At 41.0% G+C, this 26,948-nt stretch overlaps 1 protein-coding gene and 1 long non-coding RNA gene across 2 annotated transcripts in view; one reads left to right on the plus strand and one right to left on the minus strand.

Moving 5' to 3' along the window:
- Positions 1–3,713: 3,713 nt before the first annotated feature.
- On the minus strand, positions 3,714–25,390 carry LOC124857204. Its single transcript, XR_007035539.1, has 3 exons — positions 25,269–25,390; positions 21,840–21,987; positions 3,714–4,118 (listed from the first exon to the last, which is right to left on the minus strand). It is a non-coding gene; the product is annotated as an uncharacterized LOC124857204 (long non-coding RNA).
- The window catches only part of aldh1l1 (aldehyde dehydrogenase 1 family, member L1), a 59,922-nt gene continuing 39,050 nt past the window's right edge, over positions 6,077–26,948 (plus strand). Inside the window, exons 1-5 of the mRNA XM_047348356.1 lie at positions 6,077–6,184; positions 9,515–9,661; positions 20,971–21,205; positions 21,285–21,450; positions 26,579–26,680. Of these exons, the coding sequence (XP_047204312.1) occupies positions 9,535–9,661; positions 20,971–21,205; positions 21,285–21,450; positions 26,579–26,680 (630 nt within the window). The 5' untranslated portion in view covers positions 6,077–6,184; positions 9,515–9,534. The remainder of the gene's footprint in view (positions 6,185–9,514; positions 9,662–20,970; positions 21,206–21,284; positions 21,451–26,578; positions 26,681–26,948) is intronic.

Genomic DNA, 26,948 nt, shown 5'->3' on the forward strand with positions numbered 1-26,948 from the left:
AAATCATCCGTATTAAGACAATAAAAGACCTGAAATATTTCAGTTAGTGTGCAATGAATCTAAAATATATGAATGTTAAATTTTCATCATGACATTATGGAAAATAATGAACTTTATCACAATATGCTAATTTTTTGAGAAGGACCTGTATAGTTCATTCGTTTCTTTATTTCTTTATTTGGCTTGGTAGTTTTAGCTGAATTGTTGTAGCCTAGTAAAGAGTTTAACTGAAATATGTTAAACTTGAAGATGAATTGTTTCTGTTAATACGTTCTTAAATTTGAAAGAGAATTTGTTGTGATTTTGTTTTATGTGTGCAGTGTTTGCTGTTCAATATTGCCAGTGCTCGAATCAAGCTTTCATCTATTTTTCTAATACCAAAGCCATGGACAATAATTCTATTCTGTTTATATATTATAGCTATAAGTCTCGGTTTTATGGCAATTGGTTTGAGAAGACAAGAGAGTCATATTGTTTTAAGGAGTACTTTAAGGTGTAAATGAAGACTGAGGTGGGGTTTTTTGAAACAAGTTGATACAGGTCCATTATGAGCAATATGTGGTTTATTTTCATGGAAACAAACATCTGTATATTTTGGGTGGGAGAAACAGTCTGAAGGAGCCGTCCAACCGCTGAGTCTGCACAGCTGGTCTGATGGTCAGGTTATACGAGTGTATCATTAACTGCTGGTTCTGATAAGGACCAGAACTGGCTGGTTCAGTTTAAACTAAAACACACCCCCCCACCCCCCCCACCCCACCCCCAACACACATGGACACACACAAGAATCACCAGTGAAGGTTGTTCAGAACATAAATTGTTTTATCATGTCTGTTTTTGTTAATTCAATCTTTTTTGAAACTCAAACAAAGCTCACTGCAGATTAAACCAGAATCTATTGAGCAGAGGTCAAATTCTAGGATTGTTTTTGACTTTCTTCACACTTAAATGAATTAGACAAAGAAATGTATATCTGCTATGCTTTTAGTATAGAATATAAATAGGTTAAAATAAAATATTAGGATACTTCAAAATGGTTTGGAAAAAAGCTGTAAGCTAAATGGATTCACCAAATCCCAGCAAAACTATTAAATTCCAAGTTTTATGAATGTCCATTCAGTTGTTTTTCTTATAACAGACTAAACCATTTCATCCGATAAATTAACATTCTGACTTTGCAATATTACATTATTGTAATTATGGGATTGTTAATAACTAGGAAGAAAACACAAATCAAAATATTCAGCTAAAGGGAAAATATTGTAGAATTATTAAGCAATTTGAACTTGGAAGATTTAATGCATGTATGAATATAAAAATAAGTGAAGTTGAAGGAGAGTGATTGGAGACTGAGAATACAGGTCCTTCTCAAAATATTAGCATATTGTGATAAAGTTCATTATTTTCCATAATGTCATGATGAAAATTTAACATTCATATATTTTAGATTCATTGCACACTAACTGAAATATTTCAGACCTTTTATTGTCTTAATACGGATGATTTTGGCATACAGCTCATGAAAACCCAAAATTCCTATCTCACAAAATTAGCATATCATTAAAAGGGTCTCTAAACGAGCTATGAACCTAATCATCTGAATCAACGAGTTAACTCTAAACACCTGCAAAAGATTCCTGAGACCTTTAAAACTCCCAGCCTGGTTCATCACTCAAAACCCCAATCATGGGTAAGACTGCCGACCTGACTGCTGTCCAGAAGGCCACTATTGACACCCTCAAGCAAGAGGGTAAGACACAGAAAGAAATTTCTGAACGAATAGGCTGTTCCCCGAGTGCTGTATCAAGGCACCTCAGTAGGAAGTCTGTGGGAAGGAAAAAGTGTGGCAGAAAACGCTGCACAACGAGAAGAGGTGACCGGACCCTGAGGAAGATTGTGGAGAAGGGCCGATTCCAGACCTTGGGGGACCTGTGGAAGCATTGGACTGAGTCTGGAGTAGAAACATCCAGAGCCACCGTGCACAGGCGTGTGCAGGAAATGGGCTACAGGTGCTGCATTCCCCAGGTCAAGCCACTTTTGAACCAGAAACAGTGGCAGAAGCGCCTGACCTGGGCTACAGAGAAGCAGCACTGGACTGTTGCTCAGTGGTCCAAACTACTTTTTTCGGATGAAAGCAAATTCTGCATGTCATTCTGTAATCAAGTTGCCAGAGTCTGGAGGAAGACTGGGGAGAAGGAAATGCCAAAATGCCAGAAGTCCAGTGTCAAGTACCCACAGTCAGTGATGGTCTGGGGTGCCGTGTCAGCTGCTGGTGTTGGTCCACTGTGTTTTATCAAGGGCAGGGTCAATGCAGCTAGCTATCAGGAGATTTTGGAGCACTTCATGCTTCCATCTGCTGAAAAGCTTTATGGAGATGAAGATTTCATTTTTCATCACGACCTGGCACCTGCTCACAGTGCCAAAACCACTGGTAAATGGTTTACTGACCATGGTATCACTGTGCTCAATTGGCCTGCCAACTCTCCTGACCTGAACCCCATAGAGAATCTGTGGGATATTGTGAAGAGAACGTTGAGAGACTCAAGACCCAACACTCTGGATAAGCTAAAGGCCGCTATCGAAGCATCCTGGGCCTCCATAAGACCTCAGCAGTGCCACAGGCTGATTGCCTCCATGCCACGCCGCATTGAAGCAGTCATTTCTGCCAAAGGATTCCCGACCAAGTATTGAGTGCATAACTGTACATGATTATTTGAAGGTTGACGTTTTTTGTATTAAAAACACTTTTCTTTTATTGGTCGGATGAAATATGCTAATATTGTGAGATAGGAATTTTGGGTTTTCATGAGCTGTATGCCAAAATCATCCATATTAAGACAATAAAAGACCTGAAATATTTCAGTTAGTGTGCAATGAATCTAAAATATATGAATGTTAAATTTTCATCATGACATTATGGAAAATAATAAACTTTATCACAATATGCTAATATTTTGAGAAGGACCTGTAATTGGTGGGGCTGACACAACGCTCTGTCCCCAGAAAACAGTCATTTCAAATGAACCCTGACTAAATATGTTGGCAGTTCCAGCTCAGCTAGGTCTTAAAGACAGATCTTAAACCATCTGAAGATTGAAAAAGGAAATCTAAAACACAGATCAAGAAAGTCAACAGTGTCAGGACAGAAAATTCAAAGCAACATAGACTGCAAAACCAAGAGGTAACAAAAACAATTAAACACAACTGAGTGAATGCATCTAAAGAAAATCCACAGAAACCAAATATCTGTCATAAGTAAACAGAAAACTGTTCTTGTTGGCAAACAGATCTAGACTGTGATTAGAAGGAAGGGAGAATTCAGCAATGAAACACTAATCTGTTTTATGATACTGGACCTTTAGTAAGGATCAGCAACATAAGTCTAACCTGTGCCCTCAGAAGAAACAAACAGAGTGACCTGTAAAAACTGAACCTGTGAATGAAACAACTCAGTCTGAAGTTGGTCTGGCTAAGCTGCTGAGCCTGTGAAAAGGTGGGACTCAGTAATTATATCAACACAGCAGCACTTACTGTGTCACATAAGTTACAGCTGGAGGAAAAGACCAAAACAATGACCATATCACTCATGTTCATGTTTGTGCTGATTACCTAACTTAGTTGCTAATATCTGTAAAACCTATCTGTCATATCTTCAGTGATTTGTTTGACCCCCATATAAAACCACTCTCAGAAGAAATAAAGTTAGTAAACAATATATTTCTTTACAGAACATGTTCTGGTTACACCGGATTCTCTGGTCAGGAAATCACAGGCAGGAACTCAGGTTGCACAGGATGCTCTCTGAGAGAGAGGTACTGGTTAAATTGGAATAGGCTGCTAATAGTTTAAAATGTCCAAACTAGCTTACTTCTTCTGAGGGAAATGCTGAGCTGGAGGGAGTCTACTGGTGGGGCAGAGAGTTACGCAATCCAGAAGGTGGTCCAATAGAACATCAACCAAGATGAGTAGTTGCAACCACAAAGGCAGGAATTTAGAGGAGTTCAGAAACGAAGCCAACAGTCAGCAATTGAGAATCCAAGAGAATTAGATTAGCAGTCAGGATGCAGTCCGAAGGGTTAAAGGTCTGGGGTTCGAGATCCGTCCACACCTCACAAGCACTAATAGGAAAGCAAAGCACAGGGTTAGTACTCCAACACAGCAAAACTGGCAAAGATACCAGAGGCTCAGGCATCAAAGGACACATCGAATGACTGGTGACTGGCTCCTAAATACTCCTCCAAAGGCCTGCACAATCAGATTCAGATCAGGAACACCGGTCACCGGATCACACTGCTTGCAGAAGGGTGACCTCTGGTGGTCCAGTGGCGCACAATACTCCCAAGCCCCAACAATGTCTCTCTTTTATGTTTAAGATGTTACTTTAGATGTAGTTTTTGCTTGGTTTAACTTCTCTATGTTAGCAGATTCAAAAAATAATTAGAGTTAGAAGAAAAAACATTTTTTCTATCTTTCTCATCCTTATTGTCACTGAATGGCTGAACAGTACTACACTGAAAGACATTTGATCATTGAAATTAATCAAATTCCTGTCACTATTTTGGAAGATGTTTTATTGTGTTTGGCTTCAAAACTAGCTTCAGTGTTTATGATCATCACAACGTGAAGAATGTCACTGTAGTCAAAAACAAGACTGGAGTGAGCCAATTCCATCCATCACCATCCTTTTAAAGTGAGAAGCCATTCAAGTTAGAAATTAAGTCTTTTTGATTTTGTTGACCCGAATATGAAAGCCAAGATTCACTAGTGACATTTTTATTCATCACTTTAGCGGCAGAGAAGCATGTTTAGGTGATGCAAGGTATGTATAAGGAGTGTGAGACAATGGTGGAGTGTGTGGCAGTAGTGCCCAACGGGCTCTGGGAAGGTGTGGGATTACATTAGGTCTGAACAGCTTCTGCTTTGCAAGGCAGATGATAAGATAATGTTCAGCCCCCATGCACCTTATCAGCTGCCCCTCTAGTCTTATTCACAGACAATATTGTGAACTATAGTAAGTGTAGGGTGGTAGAAGAGAGCCTGGAAGGCTGAAGAAAAGGCCAAACAACGCAGACGTGAAAAAAGTATAAGTGAAAAGTCTGGTTTTCATGGCTGGATTTTCAGTTTCACATCTAAAGGAAAAGTCAAACAAACCATGAGTCCGACTCAGAACATCAGACACTGAGCTACACATAAGATCTCCACATAAGACAATTGAAAGACAGTGAAAGTCAGACTGACTGCATTTTATAGGAATGAGAGGGAGACGGGGGTAAAATGGGGAAGCTGCAAGGAGTATACATAATATGTGCGAAAATGCTGAAGGAATGAAATTTCTATGTGATGTGTGGCAGCCCCTCCCTGACAGCAGCCTATCACCTTCCAGGGAGAAAGAAGAGAGAAAGACCAAAGCATGGATGAAGTGACAGAGGTTAATTTTTAATTACTCTTTCCTAATGTAACTTTACATAAAGGAAACACTCACCACTATCACACTAGATCACAAAGATAACTGCAATCAATCATTACCAGGCATAAGAACTCAGTTTAATCCATGTTACTGATAATTTGACTTACCCCAACAGAATTGCTTTATGCCCAGTGAGCACCATATGACTAAGAGAAAGTTATCATGTTTGTAGTTACTTAGTCTTATTAGGTTCCAGGAAAACAAGCTGTGGAGGTTTTTGGGCATTTGGCTTGTTAAAGGAAATGTAATTATCTATTAATTATACTTTTAATGATAAATGTACTGTCATATTAACAATCACTAGAGTTCATAGTAATAACATAACTTGTCAGTTATGAAATTACTATATTACTACTGATTACCAATCAGAACGTGACATACTTAGATCTTATTTCAAAGCAGACAGTTTAAAAACAGTTTTGCTTATTTGGACAGACAAAGCAGTCAGTGTGTTTGATGAAAAACTCAGGTAGTAAGGTACATTATTCATCATAGGTGAATTTGCTTCTTTGTGATTGGGTCCATTCAGAGACAGTTTGTGTGCTGATTGGTCAACTCTAGCACCCCTAAATGGCCTGCCCTGTCCAATCACTCTGTTGCATTTATGTGTTATGTAATTGTGTTGCTTGGATGTGTGTCTGAGGGGAAGGAAGTTAAAGCAATTCTTTCTTCTATTCACTCTTTTCTAGCAAGAGGAGCACCAAGGTCTGCAGCAGGGTAAGTTACCATGTTGGCTTTCACTTTTAATCTCTTTGCATGGTGCACACCTTATAGGAGAGAATGCATTCTACAGCCACACACACACACCCACAAAGATTCTTAATGTGTGCAAAGCATTTGCAACAACTCAGCATTATTCAACATCTAAAAGTCATACGCAGAAATGAAAAGAATGAAATTACTGTGTAAGGTGCATGTGCATGTGTTTGTGTGGGGGGGTGGGGGAATTGCATTGATTTTCATTGTGATAAGCTGAAAAATTTGATCTTAAAGTTGTATGTGTTACCTTTGCTCATTTGAAGTTTTGCTTAGAACAAGCTTTACACCTCTTAAACCAATCAAATCCCATTGTTCAGTTAATGCCTCTGGTCCCAGCCAATCAGATAGACTCAGCAAACTTTATAGGAGCAAAGTCAATAGTCTTCTTACAGTCAATAAACTATCCATGAGCGCTGAGCGCAAACTGTATTGAACTGCTGCATTGGTCCTGTGGAAACGTTTTGCTTTTGTTTCTGATGTTATAGAAACATATTGAAATTACAACTTTTCCTTTATTTAATACATTTTTGAGTCAGATGGAAGTGCATTAAGTAAAGTGCTGATCCAGAAAGGCTGAATCTTATCTGTCAGTGTTAGCTCTGCTGCAGAGCTCACCCATACACCTTATTCAGGTAGCAGTTAAATTATTCCAATGAAATGTTGGAAACTGTCCTTAGAAGCCAATAGTTCATATGTTGCTGCTGATTATAACTAAACAGGTGTAACACCAACAGGTCTCTTAATAACATGTAAACAGTTGTCAGTCTTCCATCATGTATTCACATATAATAATGCATTTGTGTTATTATTGTTAAAAAGAACACTGCAATAGAATATAATTTATTGCTTTATTGTCACTGCAGCTGTGAGGTTTAGGGAGTCGTTGCTGAAAAGGATCATAGCTGGCAATGTGAAACAAGGGGCCTTGAGGTCAATGTAATGGCCTGCCAGCCCCACCAATCATAGCTGGCAGACCCGCTCTTTTCGCCACACAGGACATGAGGCAAAGAAGTGATTTGGAGAGCCACAATAGTTGCACTGTTTAGACTCCTTACAACACTGCAGTTCCTCAGGGGAGAGACGAGTATGTCCAACTTGCATGGGTTCTGGTTCAGGAAGGGACATGTTAATAGTTGGACAAAATGAAGTTGAGGAAGTCTGGGATAACTGGGGTCTCACAACAGTTCTTTCAGTTCTTAATCTCCTTCTTTCTCTCATTCTATTATCTATGCGGCTAGCCAAGGCAATTAACTCATTGAGCGCCTTAGGTTCATCAATGAGAACTAATTCATCTTTCAATGTTTCATCTAATGACTGAAAAAATTTGCTTTAAGAGCGCAGGAGTCCCAGCCTGAAGCGGCTGCCGGTGTACGAAATTCAACAGATAACTCAGAAACGGGTCAATTTCTCTGTTTGCGCTCCCATAAACAGCGAGCAACACTTGTCTGATCTGTCTCTGTAGCAAACATCAGTTTAAACTCCTGCAGAAATTCTTCATAATTACAACCAAACTGATTATAATCGGTAAATTGGGCTTCAGCCCATCTCAATGCTTTGCCTGTTAGCAAACCTAGAATAAAGGAAATATTAACATCATGAGCCGGAAAAGGTGCCTTCTCCGGGTCAGGGCGAGGTCCTGCCTCAAGTGGAGGAGTTCAAGAATCTTAGGGTCTTGTTCACGAATGAGGGAAAAATGGAGCGGGAGATCAATAGACGGATTGGTGCTGTGTCATTAGTGATGTGGGCGCTGTACCGGTCTGTCCTGGTGAAGAGAGAGCTGAGTCAAAAAGTGAGGCTTTCAATTTACCAGTTGATCTACGTTCCTACCCTCATCTATGGTCATGAGCTTTGGGCATGACCGAAAGGACGAGATCATGAATACAAGCGGCCGAAATGAGTTTCCTCCACAGGGTGTCTGGGCTCTCCCTTAGAGATAGGGTGAGAAGCTCGGTCATCCTAGAGGGACTCAGAGTAGAGCCGCTGCTTCTCCACATCGAGAGGACCCAGTTGAGATGGCTTGGGCAACTGGTTAGGATGCCTAGTGGATGCCTCCATGGTGAGGTGTTCCGGGCACGTCCCACCGGGAGGTGGCCCAGAGGAAGACCCAGGACACGCTGGAGGGACTATGTTTCTCGGCTGGCCTAGGAATTCCTTGGGATTCCCCCGGACAAGCTGGCATAAGTGGTTGGGGAGAGGGAGGTCTGGGTCTCTCTGCTTAGGCTGCTGCCCCCGCAACCCAACCCCTGATAAGCGGAAGACAATGGATGGATGGATGGATGGATGGATGGATAGATGGATTAACATCATCATGTGGAAAAGACTGAGGTGAGTGATTAAAGACCAGTGAACACTGAAGAAGAAAACCTCCACAAATGCCAACCTCTCCGGAAAATTTATCTGCTGTGAACTTCACACCGCTATTGAAGAGGAGTGGACCAACATCCCACAGGCCACAATCAACAACCTGATCAACTCTATGCGAAAGAGATGTGTTTCACTGCATAAGGCAAATAGTGGTCACACCAGATACTGACTGAATGTCCTACCTCTTACTATGAACTCACAAATCTTAGGGTTAGGGATAAGAATGAGGGCCAAGACATGAAGTGAAATTACTCCTAAAACACAACTAACCACTTTGAAGCTCATAACACTCAGTGTTTGTTCTAACCTAGATGTCAGTTTTGCTTTGCAGCTGCAACTTTCTGTAATAGTATTCAAACTCCATTGAAACATCAACAATGCTGAATCATTGTGTTTAAAAAACATAGCAAAATCGGGACTTTAAGAAAGAAGTTTTTTTGCTGAAATACACTACCATCTTGGTATGACTGAGAACATGCAAGCTTATGTTTTTGTGTTGAAGTCATTGAAGTTCCTTCTGCTTTTCGAGTCCAGTTCCTTGCTTGCATAGGAAAAGCTTGCTCTGGCTTTGTCCAACAGCTACTTTCTTAAACAATTGATAGATGTAAAGTCAGGTGGACTTGCATCACTGCTAAAAGGTTACAGAATGAAATAGAAATAGGACTTTCTAATCATGATTTCTAATGAAACCAACAGATGCTTGGTCAGGGATAGGATTATTTTTGGTTTGCGTGATCCTCCCCAGCAGATCCTGAAGTGACTTCTCTAACATTTTTAAACTTAAACTTGCTGAGTCAGTTCTGAAAAAATGCTAAATCAAATCCAATTTCAGTTTTGTGTACTTCAAAAATCTAATTATGTTTTCATGTTGTGTGTGTTTGTGTGGGTATATGTCTATGTGGACATATGTTTTTGCCTTCTCAGAAATCATCAAAATCCCAAGAATGAAGATTGCAGTTATCGGTCAGAGTCTCTTCGGCCAGGAGGTTTACAAGGAGCTGAGGAAGGATGGCCACACCATCGTTGGGGTTTTCACTATTCCTGACAAGGACAGCAAGGCTGACCCACTGGGTGAGAACCCTTATTAAAAAGGCATCTCAATGCTTAGCTTTTTCATAAATACTTGTCTAAACCACTGTCTATCCAGCCATGCATTTTCTATACTCACTAAATCATTGTGGGTAGTGGGAGGGTCTGGTGCCCATCTCCAAAGGTCAATGAAGGGGAGACTGGTGCACCCTGAACAGGTTGCCATATCACAGGGGCCACACTCGGACCTAAGGGCAGTTTAGAGTCACTAATTATCTTAGCATAGGGAGAACATGCAAGCTCACTGCATGATGGCCCCTGTTGGACCACTTGTTTGCTGAATATTGGACCATTTGCACGTTGCTGGATGCCACCAGGCCTCCTGGCGTTTTCGGCCATTTTGTATCCCGGACAGTCCGTTCCTACAGATCCCGTCGGACACTACGACTGATATGATGGGGCGTCCCAAGTCTGACGTCACAGGACACTATGTAGGAAGGCGCCCATTTTGAACACTCGCCTTCAGCTGGAGACCGTGACGTGGTGAGCACGCAACTGAAGCATCATCTGGAGAAGAGTCCCGAGTGGATTTCACTTATTCTCCTTCGTTGGCCAACGAAAAATTAATAACTGGGATTTCTGGAATGAGAAGGCCAGAAATTTCACTTTTGCCGATCGAAGACGTGAGTTTAACACGTAACTTAAAAAACCACGGAGTTTCAAGGAGATGAATCGCCACCTTGTTTTTGTCCTAGTCGACTGTGACGGTCAGATCATATTTTTCCCTTTCACCAAGGAGGCCAGAGGACGAAGATTGACCGCTTTTCCTGAAGTTAACTGTGGACGCACATTAACTTCCAACTTCCACCGCAATCTCTCTCAACGCCGCTCAGAAGGAAGGCTTCAATAAAGTAAAGCACATCCTTTTATTATTATTTTTAACATTTCTTTATTAGGAATAGCCAGGCAGGGTACAGGAAGTTTTAGTGCGATTAGATTCGCTATTTAATTTAATTTTTATTGAAACTTTGATGTGCCGTGTTGGATGCCTGGAAGCCGCTGCACTACCCAGCTTTGTGTGTGTTTTGCGGGGTTGTTGAACACCTGAGAGCAAGCGCAAGTGCGCTGTGAGACTGGACTGTTATAATAACCTCATTTTCTTTGTCTTCAACCTTACTGCTTACTAGCTTGCCGCCAAACGTTTTATAACCCTTTGTCTGCTCACCTCGCCCAGCGTTGGGGGATGTTTTATGACTGAGTATAACTGAGTTACAGTTTGAGGTGCGCCCGAACTTCCACTCACCACCACATCCCTTTGTCATATTATCATTTTTGCCATAACTGCTGGTTTGATCCCATACTTATTACATATTACATATTTATTTTGTTTAGTTAGATATTTTACCCCTTTTGTGTAGAACTTTGCATGTTTGAGTAGGTGAAGATTATTAAATCGGAAGAGCGGATTGTATCAGGGCTGTGATTTAATAAATGTTCACATAGATAAACAGAAGGCGTTTTGTGTTTATTTTATGCAAGAGTGACTCATCAGTCAAGATAAGGTTGAAGTTCCACACGTTCGGCAGAAACGGTCGATTAAACAGTGACATCTCTGGTAATAGTTATTAATTATTACTGAGTATTTAACGGTTGTAATTATCAAAGGTGTTGAGCCACAATTACAACACCAGAAGACATCTCTGGTCTCGATTCATAAATGAGGATTTTGGTTAAGAAATTAATTTAGTCAAATTATGATTTTTAATTATAACTATTGATAAAGATTAATTAATCAATCATCATAAATCTAACATATGGCGCCCCTGGGTGGGCCTTAAAAAGACAGACATCAAATCACTGTTGCACAGAATAAATCTCCGTTTACTAGACTAGTTTTATTGTGAGATTTTTGAGTTTCACACAGAACGTTTGTGAATTAGGGGATATTTTGACTAGAGTTTGCTCAGTTCTGCTGCAGAGGATAAAATAATCTTTCAGAGGTGTTTGTGGTGGATGCAAGGTGAAAGTTGGTTTAACTTGCGGAAAATTTAAAGTTAATTTCCAGCCGGCCAGCCTGCTGCATCAGCTGCATAAAACCAGCGCTGATAAGCAGCAGACCTGCCCCAGTGTCCGCTGGGCATAATTACAGTTGTGACCAACATCCTCCCAGTCAGGTAGAGAACAACACTTACATCTGGTGGCCATTTAATAAAATAGCAGTTGCAGCTGGATTTCCCAAACCGCAGACCTACACTCGGTACCATCTGGTGGTCACTAGTGAGAATTGCATTTCCTACCTTGATTTTAATCACTCAATTCATTAAAACAGGCAGATAATTCCATCACCTATGATCAAAAGGGCATAACTTAAAGTTGAAAGTTGAAGTTACAGATCATTCATTACCACTTTTGGATAAAATTTAAGCACTTTTGCTGGGTTTTATTGTGTGGAGCATGTTTTGATCTGACTCATAAAAGTAACTTAGTTGTCTAACAGGAAGGTAGGTGATCCATATTAGAGAGCACTAACATTTATTTGAAGCTAAGACCAGCATTGAATGTTTTAGCTCCGTTTTCCCATTTAAAAAATTTTATTTTTAATTTGGTTTTGGGTTATTTCAAAATTCTTTCTCTTCTTCTTTCTTTCCCTTTTTGTGTGTGTTTGCTTGATTACTCCCACTAAAGCATAGACTTGGGTAAGCCACAGTTTGAACAGTCAAACCTGTGCGCCCATTTTAAGCAAACCCATACACCTGGAAGATACATATATGAATCAGACAGCTAGCTGAACAGCTTAGCCTGTTGTGTGCTGCTAATTAATTTAGCAATCATTTAATCACTGAGCAGCTTAGCCTGTTGTATGCTGCTAATTAATTTAGCAATCCTTTAATCATAGAACAGCCTAGCCTGTTTGTGCTGCTGATAATTAATTTAGTAATCATTGGTCACTGAACAACACAGATAGTCAGTTTTGTGTGTTTGCATTGTGCATTTTGGGCCAAAGATGGAGGGAACATCCCAGACTGCAGCTGGTGATGTGTGTATGGTGGAGGACCCCATAGGAATGCAGGCACAAGAGGTGATTGGGTCATTGATTCTGTTGTCCCCAGAGGAGCGTAAAGGTCTCAATGATTATGGCATTGAGCAATGTGAAGCTAGGATTCAGGAGTTGCTCCAAGTCATTAAAAACCCACCGAAGGACAGACAGGTCTCAGATGTGTTAGGACAGCTCACTATGTTATATCAGCGAAGGTTAATGTTGGAAGTTGACCAGCATGTTAAACTGCAGTTCGAGCTGAATGATACTTTGCAGACGGTGGATGTCCTTAGAGGTGAACTAACAGAAGTTGAAAATAGATTGGACACAATAGAGGGTAGCCATGCCACCCACTCCCCCCCCCCCCCCCCCTTCCCTGGAGGAATGGGGGGGCGAACCGAAACCCACCTCACAGGTTGAAACCTTTGCGGGGTGAGCCACACCTGCGAAACCCTGAGAGAACCTGCAGGTCAGATCTGGAGGATATAGAAGCTGCTCTCCACAGATTACCTTTCCAGGCTCATGGGGTTCCCCATACATCCACTGAGGCAAGGACAGGTGTAAGTAGTCAGAATAGGTTCAGTGGTGCGGTGTCCCACCCCACTGCAATCAGCAGCCATGAAAGGTACCTGGCTGGGGACTCAGCAGGTGTAAATAGTTCACGGCTCAGATGCGAGTAGCCTTCAAACTTGACTCGCAGTACGGTCCTCTACAATCCCTCACCTCTGCCAAGGCGACAGGAAAGCCGCCCCTGGGATTCAAGTGGTTCCTACCGCCCTCAACCGCTGCCCAGGACCCGAGTCCGGGAAGCACAGGGCCCACCGTTGTACCGGGAGCAGCCTCCACTGCCTCCTCCGAGGATGAGGCGTGATGCACTGATATACCCTGAGTGCAGTCGGAGTGAACTCTCCGATGATGACTCAGATGGGCCGGCACCAATCCCTGAGAGTGGATTGTGCACCCGCCAGCTGGCCAAAGACTTCGAGCGCTTTGACCCTAATAATGCAGAATCAAACATTGATGATTATCTTAGGGAAGTTGAACGCTGTCTTCTAGATTTGAATTGCCCATCAGCATGGGAAAAACTGAAGCTCATCTGGAAGACAACATCCAGGAGCGTCCATGTTTTCATGGAGAGCCTGACCCCCGCAGTCCGAGACCGTTATTTAACCCTTTGCGAAGCTTTAAGGGAAGAATATTCTGTGTACACAGACCAGGCCTCCGCCACACTTGGTGCTTTCACTATCCAGCAAAAGAAAAGCGAAGCACCCAGGGAGTATTACCGGCGCTTGAGAGCCGCTTACTTTCAAGGACGCAATGATCCCGACATTGAGGAGGAACACGCTTTTAAATCCCTGTTCCTCCACAACCTTCATGAAAGTGTGCAATATGATGTTACTATGTATTGCAGAACACAGACCATCAGCATGCAAGAGATCCGCAAATATGCTCAGATGGCGTGGGAAACACGTGCTCGCCCGACCAAGGGATCAGAGGGCGAGGATAGGGTTTTACAGATACAGGCAGAAAGGAACAGCTTTGCATTGGAAGATCAGGAAATGCCTTCAACCAGAACCCATGTTAAGAACAGGTTCAGGGATCAATGTAGGTTTGGTCAGCTGGACCGGGGGGGTGGTACTGAATACCAACCACAGTCAAAATTGCCGGACCACTTCCGGTCGAACAGACGACCTGACCATCATGTGAAGCCTAAAGTTAATCCTGATGGTAATGGATGGAACCAACACGCAGAAGGGATTATGGGGAAAGAGATGTAGGATGCCCTATGCAGGATGGTGACAGAAGCGGTGCATCAGGCCACCACGCCCCCACAAACCTTGAAACAGGAAGCCGACCGTCCAGTTAAACCGGACCCAAACTTCCCGTCAGCATGACTAGGCGTGGACCCAGTCTCCACAGCCATCAGAGTCTACCTGATCGGATGGGGAGACAAACCTGGGAAACTCCAAGTACCCCTTTGGACCTCCCCAGGAGAAACACCACAAACCATCTTTTCAAGGTTCTCAGGTAAACTGAACCAAAATGGACATGCACGTCGTCTATACTGTCTGATCATGATAGGAGGACGTTTCTAACTGAGTTTATATTTTAAAATAGGATCAGAGATCAACTTGATGTGCTCAATCATGTTTGAGGAGGTGAGTAGAGCCACGCTCTCCTTCAATGAACCATTTCAGGCCGACGCTTGTGATGTAAGCATCACCAGCCGCACCCAAAACCGATCATGCATCACTAGTTGGGTGGAGCTCGACATCACACTCGAAGACATGACTCTGGTGCACCCCACACACCCTGCACATAAACTGTTTAGAGTTTTACCTTCAGGCCGCCGCTACAGAGCACTGTTTACTAAAACCAGCCGCCACAGAGACAGTTTCTTCCCCCAGGCTGTTTCTCTGAAGAACATTCAATAGAGTACAGAACAACAGTATACAGATGTTGCAAATGCACCTTTTCTGTTAGATATGTGTATGTTGTACATTGTAAATTGTAAATTTGTATATTCTGTAATGCAGAATATTGCATTGTACATTGTATATTGTACATTGTAAATTGTAAATTTGTATATTCTGTAATGCAAAAACAGAACAAAAGAGCAAAGTGTACCGGAGTCAAATTCCTTGTTTGTATGCACGAACCTGGCAATAAAGCTGATACTGATTCTGATTCTGATATGTGCACATTAAACAAAGAGCTTTTTCTTGGTGGCCAGGACCTGCTGGACAGGCTGGCCCCACTCATTAACTGCCACCAGGACCAACTCTGGGTCCAGGCGGAGGTGCAAAATCCACTGGGTGTAAGCAGCAAACCACTCTTTGTGACCAATCAGGTCACCAGCTTAGAGGAGCCCAAAGAACCTCTCAGGCCCTCGTCAGAGCCGGTGCACCTCTGAGACACAGCTGCACCCAGCCATCCAGGAAACTCCTCCCAGATGCAGTCATGCATTGCTTGGTTCTTTAAAGAACCCAGGTGTGAACACTTACAACCCCACAGTGGTGGAAGGTGTACACCTGGAAACCATGTTCATACCAGAAGTGCTACTAGCATTCTGGCTGGGAAATTCATCAACCATTAGAGAGCTATATGACCGCTTGTGCCAAAAAGACCCCCTTTTAACTGAGGCACAACACAGCCACACAGCTCCGCCCTTTCCTCAAGACAGCCAGAGTGTGCACCTCCAGTGTGCAGATTGGCATCAAACAGCTCTCCCATGCTGTGGACATTGTTCCAACAGACCAAAGGGGGGTCACATTATCCTACGCCCATTACTCTCCTGTAGGGTGCCATAGGAGCTACAAAGCCACACTCCACACCCTCCAACAGATCGCCCACTGGCCTCCAACGTCTCATGACACCCAGGTCTACATCAAAGGATGTTTAACCTGCCGCCAGTTTCAGCCATCCCAGCCAACCAGTCAACCTCCGCTTCAGCGAAGGGGGGTTACATTACCTTGGTTCCACCTTCAGACCAACTGGGTCAAACCAGCTCCAAAATTAACAGGAGGTAACAAATTCCTCCTCACTGTGACATGCAGCTTCATCAAGTGGGTTGGATGCTTGTCAGAAAAGGTTGACGCCGTCATCCCAGCTGCTGATGTTTTGCTGAACCAGATGAAGTCCTACATTGAACTCTCCTCCCCTAGAACAGAGCTTGTCTCCATGTCTGGGAAAGGAGAGACCAGTGCGTAGGACTAGTTAAATAGGTGCATGTTTCATGAACTCACACTAACATGCACTAATCACTAACAACTTTCTTCAACAGAAACTGTTAAAAATATAACTACCTCCTAGAGCACAATGTTAAACTGTAAGTTGGCACAATATTTTTCCCATTAACACTCGGCATGCACTGCAGACCCTCACAGAAGTGATTAAGAATGATTTAATGGACACTCACATTGCCAGAGATTTTATGCAAAATCTTATTAAAGGAGGTTGGTTCATCTGTAGACAGTCCCACCGAGGCACAGATACCTACTGGCCTAGTTCTGCTGAACTTAGTAGGGAAAATCCTAAGTCCACCACAGCAAACACCTTGCAACTTCCACAAACACACCTGGCTTATAGCCTAGGTACTGCAATTCAATTATTATGTTCTCCCTCTTTTCACATCTAGATAGTTTAGAGATAGGAGTCATATTAAAACCCATCATCATTTGGAAGAGCTAATGGTTTAAGCCTAAACCTGTTTTAAACATTCGTTTTTTTTCCAAGATTACACACCGCATATAGGCAGGTTAAGCGTCTACAGCTCAAGATTGATTCCCTCACATTCATTCCCCCACGGTTCATAGCACCGCCTTTGCCAATGACACAGCCAGGTTCCAGTGCCTAATAGAAGTTGGACGAATAAGCTATGAACCATGATTTTGTTTCTTTTTATATATATACATATATATATACATATATGTACGGTATCTTTTATTGTTGTTTCATTTTGTCTCAGGGTTACCAAAAGCTGATGACCAAAAGAATGCATTGATGATATGAATGTATTGTTTGTATTTTCTCATTGAACAACATAGAAAGGTACGAGATAGTTGGAGTTTAGCCCTGCACAGGTTAACCTTTACTCTGCCCAGTCATAGGTTTTGAGGAACACAGAGACAGTTTGTTTGTTCTGCTTCGCCACGGATCACTGATTGTTCAACAAAGGACAGAATGGTCCCAGTAGCTTCAAAGACTGCGATTTATCTCACCCTTTGAACCTAGGGGGGAATGTTGGACAACTTGTTTGCTGAATATTGGACCATTTGCACGTTGCTGGACGCCACCAGGCCTCCTGGCATTTTTGGCCATTTTGTATCCAGGACAGTCTGTTCCGGCAGTTGCACATTCTTTCTAATTTTTGTTTTATTTTATCTTTTGTTGATGTAGCCCCACCTCTTCCAGCAATTAGTACCCTAGGGAATCACTATGTGACCCATGCTCCAGCTTGTCTTTGTCTAATGTTAAAATATGGAGTTTGTCCTGTAACTGGTGAGTTGCCAGTTTGAATCTGTCATCTCAGTTGTTGTGTCCTTAGGAAGACACTTCCTCTGCCTTGCCTGCCTCTGGTAGTCAGAGGGCTCAGTGGTGCCGATTGTATGGCAGCCTCGCTGCTGTCATTCTGCTACAACGTAGCAATGTAGCACTATACAAGGGCAGGCCCTTTGCCATTTACCATGATCCTAAACATTAAAGTGTGACAAAAAAGCAAGAACAGAAGAAATCTGTAAGGAGGCACAAAGTTTTTCATGACACAATAGCAAAAGTAAATTGTTTCCAATGTGGACATAGTAAAGAAGAGAATATGTATGTTGCTCAGGAACACACACATTCATTAATGCTGCTGTGGTGACAGGGTTCAAACAAATTTGTCTTTCACGGTAAATCAAAGTTTATTTTTGTTTGCTGTCATTATCCTGGTAGATAATACTTAATATGTGCATAATATGTATTTGGAATCATAGTCATTATTGTAAAATCCGATTGTACAATATTCTGATCATAAAGGGCTGCTTGGATGGGAATATTTTGTAAATGATAATACTTCCAAAGCCGCTTGCCAATAACATATTAGATGACTTGGATAAACTTCCACTGTCCTTTATGAGCACACCTAATATAGGTCACTGTGATCCAGATGCTAAACTTTAGGGAGATCTGTGGGGACATTATTATAATGAACAAGATGTCAATTTGTCATGTTAAATTTATAATTATTAATTGTCATTTTACTGTATCATTCTTATTTTATTTTAGATGTTTTTGAAGTGGGATTTTATTGAGAGGTTAGAACCAGGCATTGTCTTTCAAACAGTACTTAATGCTCTTATATTTCCTTATGTTGTGACTTATTTACAGTTGTATGTTGTTAAATATAATTTACTTGATTATTATTATTATTCATTGAATTTGACATGAGCGTACATTATTACACAGGGTAAAGTGAAATATATTTAAGTGTCAAGTATGATTTATTTTGGAAAAAGGAAGATATTTATTTTGAAGAGTTCCTAACAGGATTGGGTTTTGTCTCTGTGCTATCTTGTCAGCTGTTGTTAGTGTTGCTAGGATACAATCAGCTGTTCCGTTGATAGCAGTTGCCTTGCTTGTTCAATGAAAACCGAACATTAACTGTTCAGAAAAAGACATCTGATCCTCCGTCATGATTGAAGAAGTTTTCGCTAAGTAACACCCTTTAAAAGAAATAGCCTTCTAGCCAAAACCAGAGTGAACCTCACCAAGTTAATTATATGCCTTATAACATTTTACAGTGCCTTGCGAAAGTACTCTGCCCCCTTGAACTGGTCAACCTCCTGCCACATTTCAGGCTTCAAACATAAAGATATAAAATTCAAATTTTTTGTGAAGAATCAACAACAAGTGGGACACAATCATGAAGTGGAATGAAATTTATTGGATGTGTCAAACCTTTTTAACAAATAAAAAACTGAAAAGTGGGGCGTGCAATATTATTTGGCTCCCTTACTTTCAGTGCAGCAAACTCACTCCAGAAGTTCAGTGGAGACGTTTAAAGCCGGATTTGGATACAAAAAGATTTCCCAAGCTTTAAACATCCCAAGGAGCACTGTGCAAGCAATCATATTGAAATGGAAGGAGTATCAGACCACTGCAAATCTACCAAGACCCGGCCGTCCCTCTAAACTTTCATCTCGAACAAGGAGAAGGCTGATCAGAGATGCAGCCAAGAGGCCCATGATCACTGTGGATGAACTGCAGAGATCTACAGCTGAAGTGGGAGAGTCTGTCCATAGGACAACAATCAGTCGTACACTGCACAAATCTGGCCTTTATGGAAGAGTGGCTAGAAGAAAGCCATTTCTCAAAGATATCCATAAAAAGTATCGTTTAAAGTTTGCCACAAGCCACCTGGGAGACACACCAAACATGTGGAAGAAGGTGCTCTGGTCAGATGAAACCAAAATCGAGCTGTTTGGCCACAATGCAAAACGAAAAAATTGGCGTAAAAGCAACACAGCTCATCACCCTGAACACACCATCCCCACTGTCAAACATGGTGGTGGCAGCATCATGGTTTGGACCTGCTTTTCATCAGCAGGGACAGGGAAGATGGTCAAAATTGTTGGGAAGATGGATGGGGCCAAATACAGGACCATTCTAGAAGACAACCTGTTGGAGTCTGCAAGAGACCTGAGACTGGGACGGAGATTTATCTTCCAACAAGACAATGATCCAAAACATAAAGCCAAATCTACAATGGAATGGTTCACAAATAAACGTATCCAGGTGTTGGAATGGCCAAGTCAAAGTCCAGACCAATCGAGAATCTATGGAAAGAGCTGAAGACTGCTGTTCACAAACGCTCTCCATCCAACCTCACTGAGTTCGAGCTGTTTTGCAAGGAAGAATGGGCAAGAATTTCAGTCTCTTTGTGCAAAACTGATAGAGACATACCCCAAGCGACTTGCAGCTGTAATTGCAGCAAAGGGTTGCGCTACAAAGTATTAATGCAAGGGGGCTGAATAATATTGCACGCTCCACTTTTCAGTTTATTTGTTAAAAAAGATTGACACATCCAATAAATTTCATTCCACTTCACGATTGTGTCCCACTTGTTGTTGATTCTTCACAAAAAATTAGAATTTTATATTTTTATGTTTGAAGCCTGAAATGTGGCAAAAGGTTGAAAAGTTCAAGAGGGCCGAATACCTTCGCAAGGCACTGTACATTGCTGCCACATTTTCATTAGATGGTTGTTTATGTAGAAAGCTGTGGTTACAACAAAGGCCGTACTTCATGTCACTAATAAAAACCATCATTTTTGAAACATGTACTACAAAACAGAATGTTATACATATCCAGCCAGAGTAAAATAAAATAAAATTAAAATTAAAAGATTATAGTTGTGCAATTGAGTATTATTATATTTATTTTACACTGCCTTAGTCTTCAAAATAAATCGTTTCTCTGGCCAAAAAGAAATTGCATTTTTCATTTAGCACATGTTTTACAAAGGATATCCAGACATGGGACTACTACAGTCTTTAGTATAAAGACTTGCTTATAATTAATTGTTGAATCCAAACATGACAGAGTTTCAGAGGTTTAAAAAAAAAGCATTTTCATGAACCTCTGAAATAGTTCTGGTTTTATTGGAGGTGTTTTATCATTGTTGAAGTCCAATTTTGTCTTTGCCCCTAACTGATGAGTTGTTGGCTAGAACTAACCTTTTAGGAAGAATGTTGACTTGAATAACTGCCAGTTGTTCCTGCTTTTTATCTTTGTTTTTACCTCACTTGGCCTCTTTTCTTTTCTTCTCCTGCAGCCACAGAGGCAGAGAAGGATGGTGTCCCTGTTTTTAAGTTCCCCAGGTGGCGAGTGAAGGGTCAAGCCATCCTAGAGGTGGTGGACCAGTACAAGGCTACAGGAGCAGAACTTAATGTTCTGCCCTTCTGCTCCCAGTTTATCCCCATGGAGGTCATTGACCACCCCAAACATGGCTCTATCATCTACCACCCCTCCCTGCTGCCTCGTCACAGGGGAGCCTCAGCAATCAATTGGTCAGTGATGCTGATTTTTTTGGGGGGGTTACAAATAAAAGGGAATTCTGGTAGCAGTCTGTTTAACTGTGCTTCACAGGACCCTTATTCAAGGAGACAAGAAGGGAGGTTTCACAGTGTTCTGGGCTGATGATGGACTTGACACTGGACCAATTCTACTGCAGAGAGAGTGTGATGTTGAACCTAATGACACAGTCAACACAATCTACAAGAGATTTCTCTTCCCAGAGGGCATCAAAGGCATGGTGAGTGACACAGGTGAAGTTAGCCACTGTATAAATAAAAACGCAGAGTACATCCAATCATTGGGACTCCAATGAATGTATATTCCCTTAAGGTACATTAAAAGAAAAGGGTCTGTATTTACATGCCTGTACCATCTTTTGGCATCTATTTCTCCAGAGTTTACAAAGTGTTAGGTAAGACTCCCTGGAGTTTGGGTATAAACACCATCAATGAATTCTCATAGAATGTTTTAAAGTGAATAGGAACAAGACCACGTATTAGGACAAATAGCTGAAAACAAAATTTGTTAGAAATAGGAAAAGGATACAAAATGAAATTAGAACTCAACAGCCAGAAACAAGAGTCAAGTTTATTAACCCAACTGTAAGAATCCTGGAAATTCAATTACCATTAAGAAAAAAACATTTTGGTGCTGTGGGTTGAAGATGCTGCATGTGTGGCAGGGGGGTTGCATCCCTGTTCAGATATGGAGTCACCGGCATTTGGATTGGCCGGGCAGTGACGGTCGGCTGAGCTGGTTGGTGGTACTCCCTGGGCTGACGTTTCAGTGGCGATGTTAAAAAGTGAAAAATAAGAAAGAAAAAAACAAACGTAAGGCTAGGTAATTTCTTTATATAGCACCATTCATACACTAGGCAATCAAAAGTGCTTTAAAGTGCCCATGACATCAAATTTTCATGATAAATCTAATTACATTTGTAAGGATTATGATTATTGATTAATTAATATTTATCAAAATTATAATTAAAAATCATAATTCAGGAAAATAATTTCTTAACCAAAAATCATTACTTACAAATAGAACTCAGGGACTTCCTCTGTATTGTGATTATGTGCTCAAAGCACTTAATAATTACAATTAGTTATTTATCATTAATAATTTATAATTACTAACCAAGGTTCAAAAACCTTCACCTAACTAACAAGCACTATTCTACACAAAGGGGATAAAATGACCACCTAAAAATGATAATAAAATAAAATATATACACATTGAGTGTCTATGAAGATCAAACCAGCAGTTTTATGGACAAAATGTGCAATTTAGGTTAACTTGGAAAGTGAAGCCCTCCTGGTGGGCTGACGTCTCAATTTTTGGCGATCAGCTGCTAGTTGGTGAGGCCCTGCCCTTAGCCACTAGCAGCTGATTGCCCCAAATCCCAAACAAAGAGTCATAAAACTCTGAGGAGGGAACTCAGTGAAAGATTTCCAGTAATAAAACTGGGACAACAGAGTGGTCAGGCCATGAGGCTCAGACTTTGAAGACTTTGAGGTTGCTTTGAATGGAAAAACTTTAAAAGTCCTACTTCCAACTCCTGGCTGATTTGGGATCAGCCGGACAAAACACAAACACCTTGCTGATCGCATCCACGCTGCGCGATTCAGCACACTTGCACAACAAATCAAACACAGCTCAGCATAAAACCCTTCAATCAGTGTTGCATGTAACAAGTTAATACACTGGTGATTCTAAATCACCTTAACTATGCCTCCTCCTGCCCAGACTTCTAAATGCACCAATCCGATTTAATATAAAAAAAAGAACAAAATTACTTTGAAGTTGATTTCTTCTCTCCATCGGTTGAGGATGGGTCAAGTCTGAAGAAAAACCAGGGGTGGGATCGCTTGTCCATGATCAACCCAACAAATAAAACCAGTAAACTTCTCATCCATCCAAAACGGGGAAAAATATGAAGAACCGTTTTGTTGACTGAACCAACACCGAGGAAATTCGTTTCCTTGAAAAAAACCTGCACGGGTTTTTCACCTGCCGGGTGTCGGCGTGGTCTTCGATAGGTATATGAATCTTCTGACCTTTTTGTATCAGACAGAATTCCACCTTTCAAGCTCTTCTGGGAATGGCCTTGTGGGGAAAAAGTTTGCCTGCGAGCTTTTATCTCTCCAGATATGCACCTCCGTTGTGTCGTCCTGTAAGACACGCTGGAAACGGCAACGAAAGTTTATTTTCCGCGGGTTTTATACTCCCGATGACGTCACAGTTGCGACATTTGTTGAGCTGTACGTGTTGAATTGCACAGCCTAGTCGGTCTGTCCGACCAAAATGGATGATTCCAACACATTTATGGAAAGGAAACATTGATAAAAGATTTTAAAAAGTAAATTCATGGCACTGAAATGAACAGTTGTTGAGATATATGATCATAGATTCCACAAAAATGCATTTTCAGACTTCTCCTTTGCGATTTTGTTGTGCTTTTTTACCACGTAAAAGAGGAACCCCCGCAGGTAAACTGACTGCTGCTGCAACGACCAGCAACACAGACAGCAGTGAAAAATCAGATTTTGTTTTTAAATATATTTCATTCTCTATCACATAGAGACGCAGCAGAGTCAGAAGAAAGTCAGCTTTCATCAGATGGAAGACCACAAGTGCTGCTGCGTGTGGACGGCCATCTAATTCGGCCAGAGTCTGTTTTTAACGGATGCTGGAGTACGACAAAAGATTTACATTAGAATCTTTAGAGAAACATTTATTTAAATATGTTGTATGCATGTGTAATTTATCTTATTTTAATGATAAAATAATTAATAAAAATGTCAGATTTTTAATTATTAACAACTGCCGATATTTGTCTTACCTGCTGAGCCTTGATCCGTTTACCAACAGCACCAACAGCCTTTTCTTTGCCGATCTTTTCCCATCAGATGCACTGAACAGCGTGGCTATAGACTCTGCTTCAACATTGTCTTTCGTCTGTCAGATATCCTGACCTCTGACATAATTTCACTTGTGAATTCAGAGATTTCTTGTTCGAAGCAGTTTGCTGAAAAGTCCTCCAATCACAACTGGCTGTGCTTGATGGGACCAGCCCATCTGTCCCTCCTCAGTTTTCCAGCTCTGATCCAGGCAGCTCTGATCCTCTTCACTTCAGGAAAGTAGTGCAGACTAACGGCTGCTGTCGTAGTATTGCTGCCACCACCAGCAATGCACAGTTTCACCATATTAACGCTGTTTTTAACTCAACTTGGCTTCTACCTGAACCGTTTATCAGTGACGCTCACACAATGAATGATCCTTTGATGTCATTTCCAGGTGACTTTGAACTTGTAAAATGTAACATTGAAGAATGCATAGTTTGTGTCCAATATTGTCTTTTATCATTTCTTTAATCCTAATATCATGTCAATTACTGCCCAATTCCTTCAATATATAGATTTTTTCTTTCAATTTCTGCATTTTTGGGAAAAGCATGTCACAGGCACTTCAAAGGAAAGCACTAGAAAAAAAAAAATAATAACAATAACATTTAAAATGTTAAAAGCAATAAATAATAAAATGTTTGTGTCCCATCTCCAAGTACCCCACAACCTGACAGAACTATTCATATTATGGACAAACCAACTCAGTGACCCTAGTGGACTGTGGTCATACAGTGCCCCAATTTATAAAGTGGCGTGTCGTGAGCATACACAGGGTAGAATATATTGTAGTGCTCTATAATTTGAGCTACGGGGATGGTTTGGATGATGTTTAGTGGTGGGCTGAGAATGGATCCTTGAGGAACCCCTTAATCTATTTTATGTTCGGTCAGATTTAGAATTAATAAATGACACAAATCAGTCACTGACTGCCATATAAGGACTGATCCAGTTTAGCTTAAGCTTTAGTTTAAATAATCTGACCCATTTTCCATTCTATCAATTAGTCAAGAACCCCCCCCCCCCCCCAACCCCCCCCCCCCCCCACACACACACACACACACACACACACACACACGTGTAGCAGATGTTAATGCTATATTAAGTTATACTACAGTATAATTATTAAGTAAATCAGTCAGTTACATCTTCTCACCTCATTGTCTCTTCTTTCTTGTCTCTTGTGTGTCTGGCATGTTTTTCAGCTGTCCAGCTTTTAAAGTTGTCTTGACTTTCTCGAACTTTATCAAGAGTGGAGCTATTCCCATACAAAATCTGGGGAAAAATCCAAAAACACCCCAAAAAAAACACTGAAATATCTTACACATGACAATTTTACTGTAACCATATTTATATTAAAAAATCACTTGGAGAATGAAATCCATAATATGGTTAGCCATTTAGATTTTCAAAGACAATTATAAAGCGAAAAAGAAGAAGCACAGTCTATCTGATTTAGCAGGTCCTTTACCAGTTTAAGGTGTAAGCTGTGTATGAACCACAAAAAAACACAAAAATAACTAGAAACAATTCCTGCGTAAAATGCAGTGTGAATGTTGAAAGCTACATTTATAAGCTCAAAACTGCTGTAGATTTTGAAGTCAACTTTAGAAGTGTTGGTGAATGCAATCAATTAGCAGAAACAGGAGAGGAGAGGAGAGGAGAGAAGAGGAGAGGAGAGGAGAGGATGAAGCTCAGCTCAATCTAGGAGGAGCTGGGAAAATTAAAAGGGGAGAATGGTCGGAGAGGAAGTGAAGATTAGACCAGGAAAGGGGGAAGAATGCATAAAGAACTTCTGTAGAGTAAAATTTGTACAAACAAGAGCCATTTGTTTTTAAAAAATGAATCAAGTTTGAAAACTGAGAGCAGCTAAAGTGCACACTGTCAGCTGGAAAATTCCATCACTGGATTACATTGTAAAAAGGAAAATAAAAAAACTACATAGAACTTGCAGTTTTAGAAAAACAGATACTGAAATAGTAGTTCAGAAGAAGAAGTTCAAAAATGTATGAAAGAAACTATAAGCAACTATAATAATATAAATATTTAATTCAGAATAAAGAGAAAACATCAGTCACAAGATTTGGATATTTGAAATTTAAAATGAGTTTCTACCAATAATACAAAGTTGCTCAAGGATTTTTTATAGTATCGGTTGGCATTGGTTGTTGATATGTTGTTTTGCCCCAACCCTTATTAGCATTTTGGTCTTTGATAATGTTCTTTGTCTGCAAATAACTGCATATTGTTCCCATTTTATGGAAATCACCATGTATGATTCTAATACAGGCTAATTACATGTTTCTTTAGAAAATCCTTACAGCTGCCATGCAAATAATCACAGTCTTAAATAATTGTCATTTATTGGATTTGCCTTCTTATGATCCACTTGTCTACTGCTACTTTCCAATATGATCAAAATGGGACAAAAAAGTTCTGAAAATCATCATGTGTTTGTGGTTCCAGGTAGAAGCTGTGACGCTGATTACTGAAGGGAAGGCCCCAAAGATAACACAGCCTCAGGAGGGCGCCACCTATGAGTGCATTCAGAAGAAAGAAAATGCTAAGGTAAACAAGTGTATTATATCATAAAAAGGATTACTGTTAATAACTGTTAACCTGGGTCTAAAGTCTGCAAACACTTTTAGTTCTAACTTTAGACCTGACGTACACTTGTGTCCTGGGATACATACATACATACATACTCATACTCATACTCTCGAGGGCACACATCACTCTTTGTTGCATACTATTGGCGTGATTGTAGTCACTTTTTGATACAAGGATTCAAAGTAGAAGTAGAAGCCTTACTCGCCCATGAGTTTCAAGGCGTTCA

Source organism: Girardinichthys multiradiatus, chromosome 20 (assembly GCF_021462225.1).
Source record: "Girardinichthys multiradiatus isolate DD_20200921_A chromosome 20, DD_fGirMul_XY1, whole genome shotgun sequence".
Lineage (NCBI taxonomy): Eukaryota > Metazoa > Chordata > Actinopteri > Cyprinodontiformes > Goodeidae > Girardinichthys > Girardinichthys multiradiatus.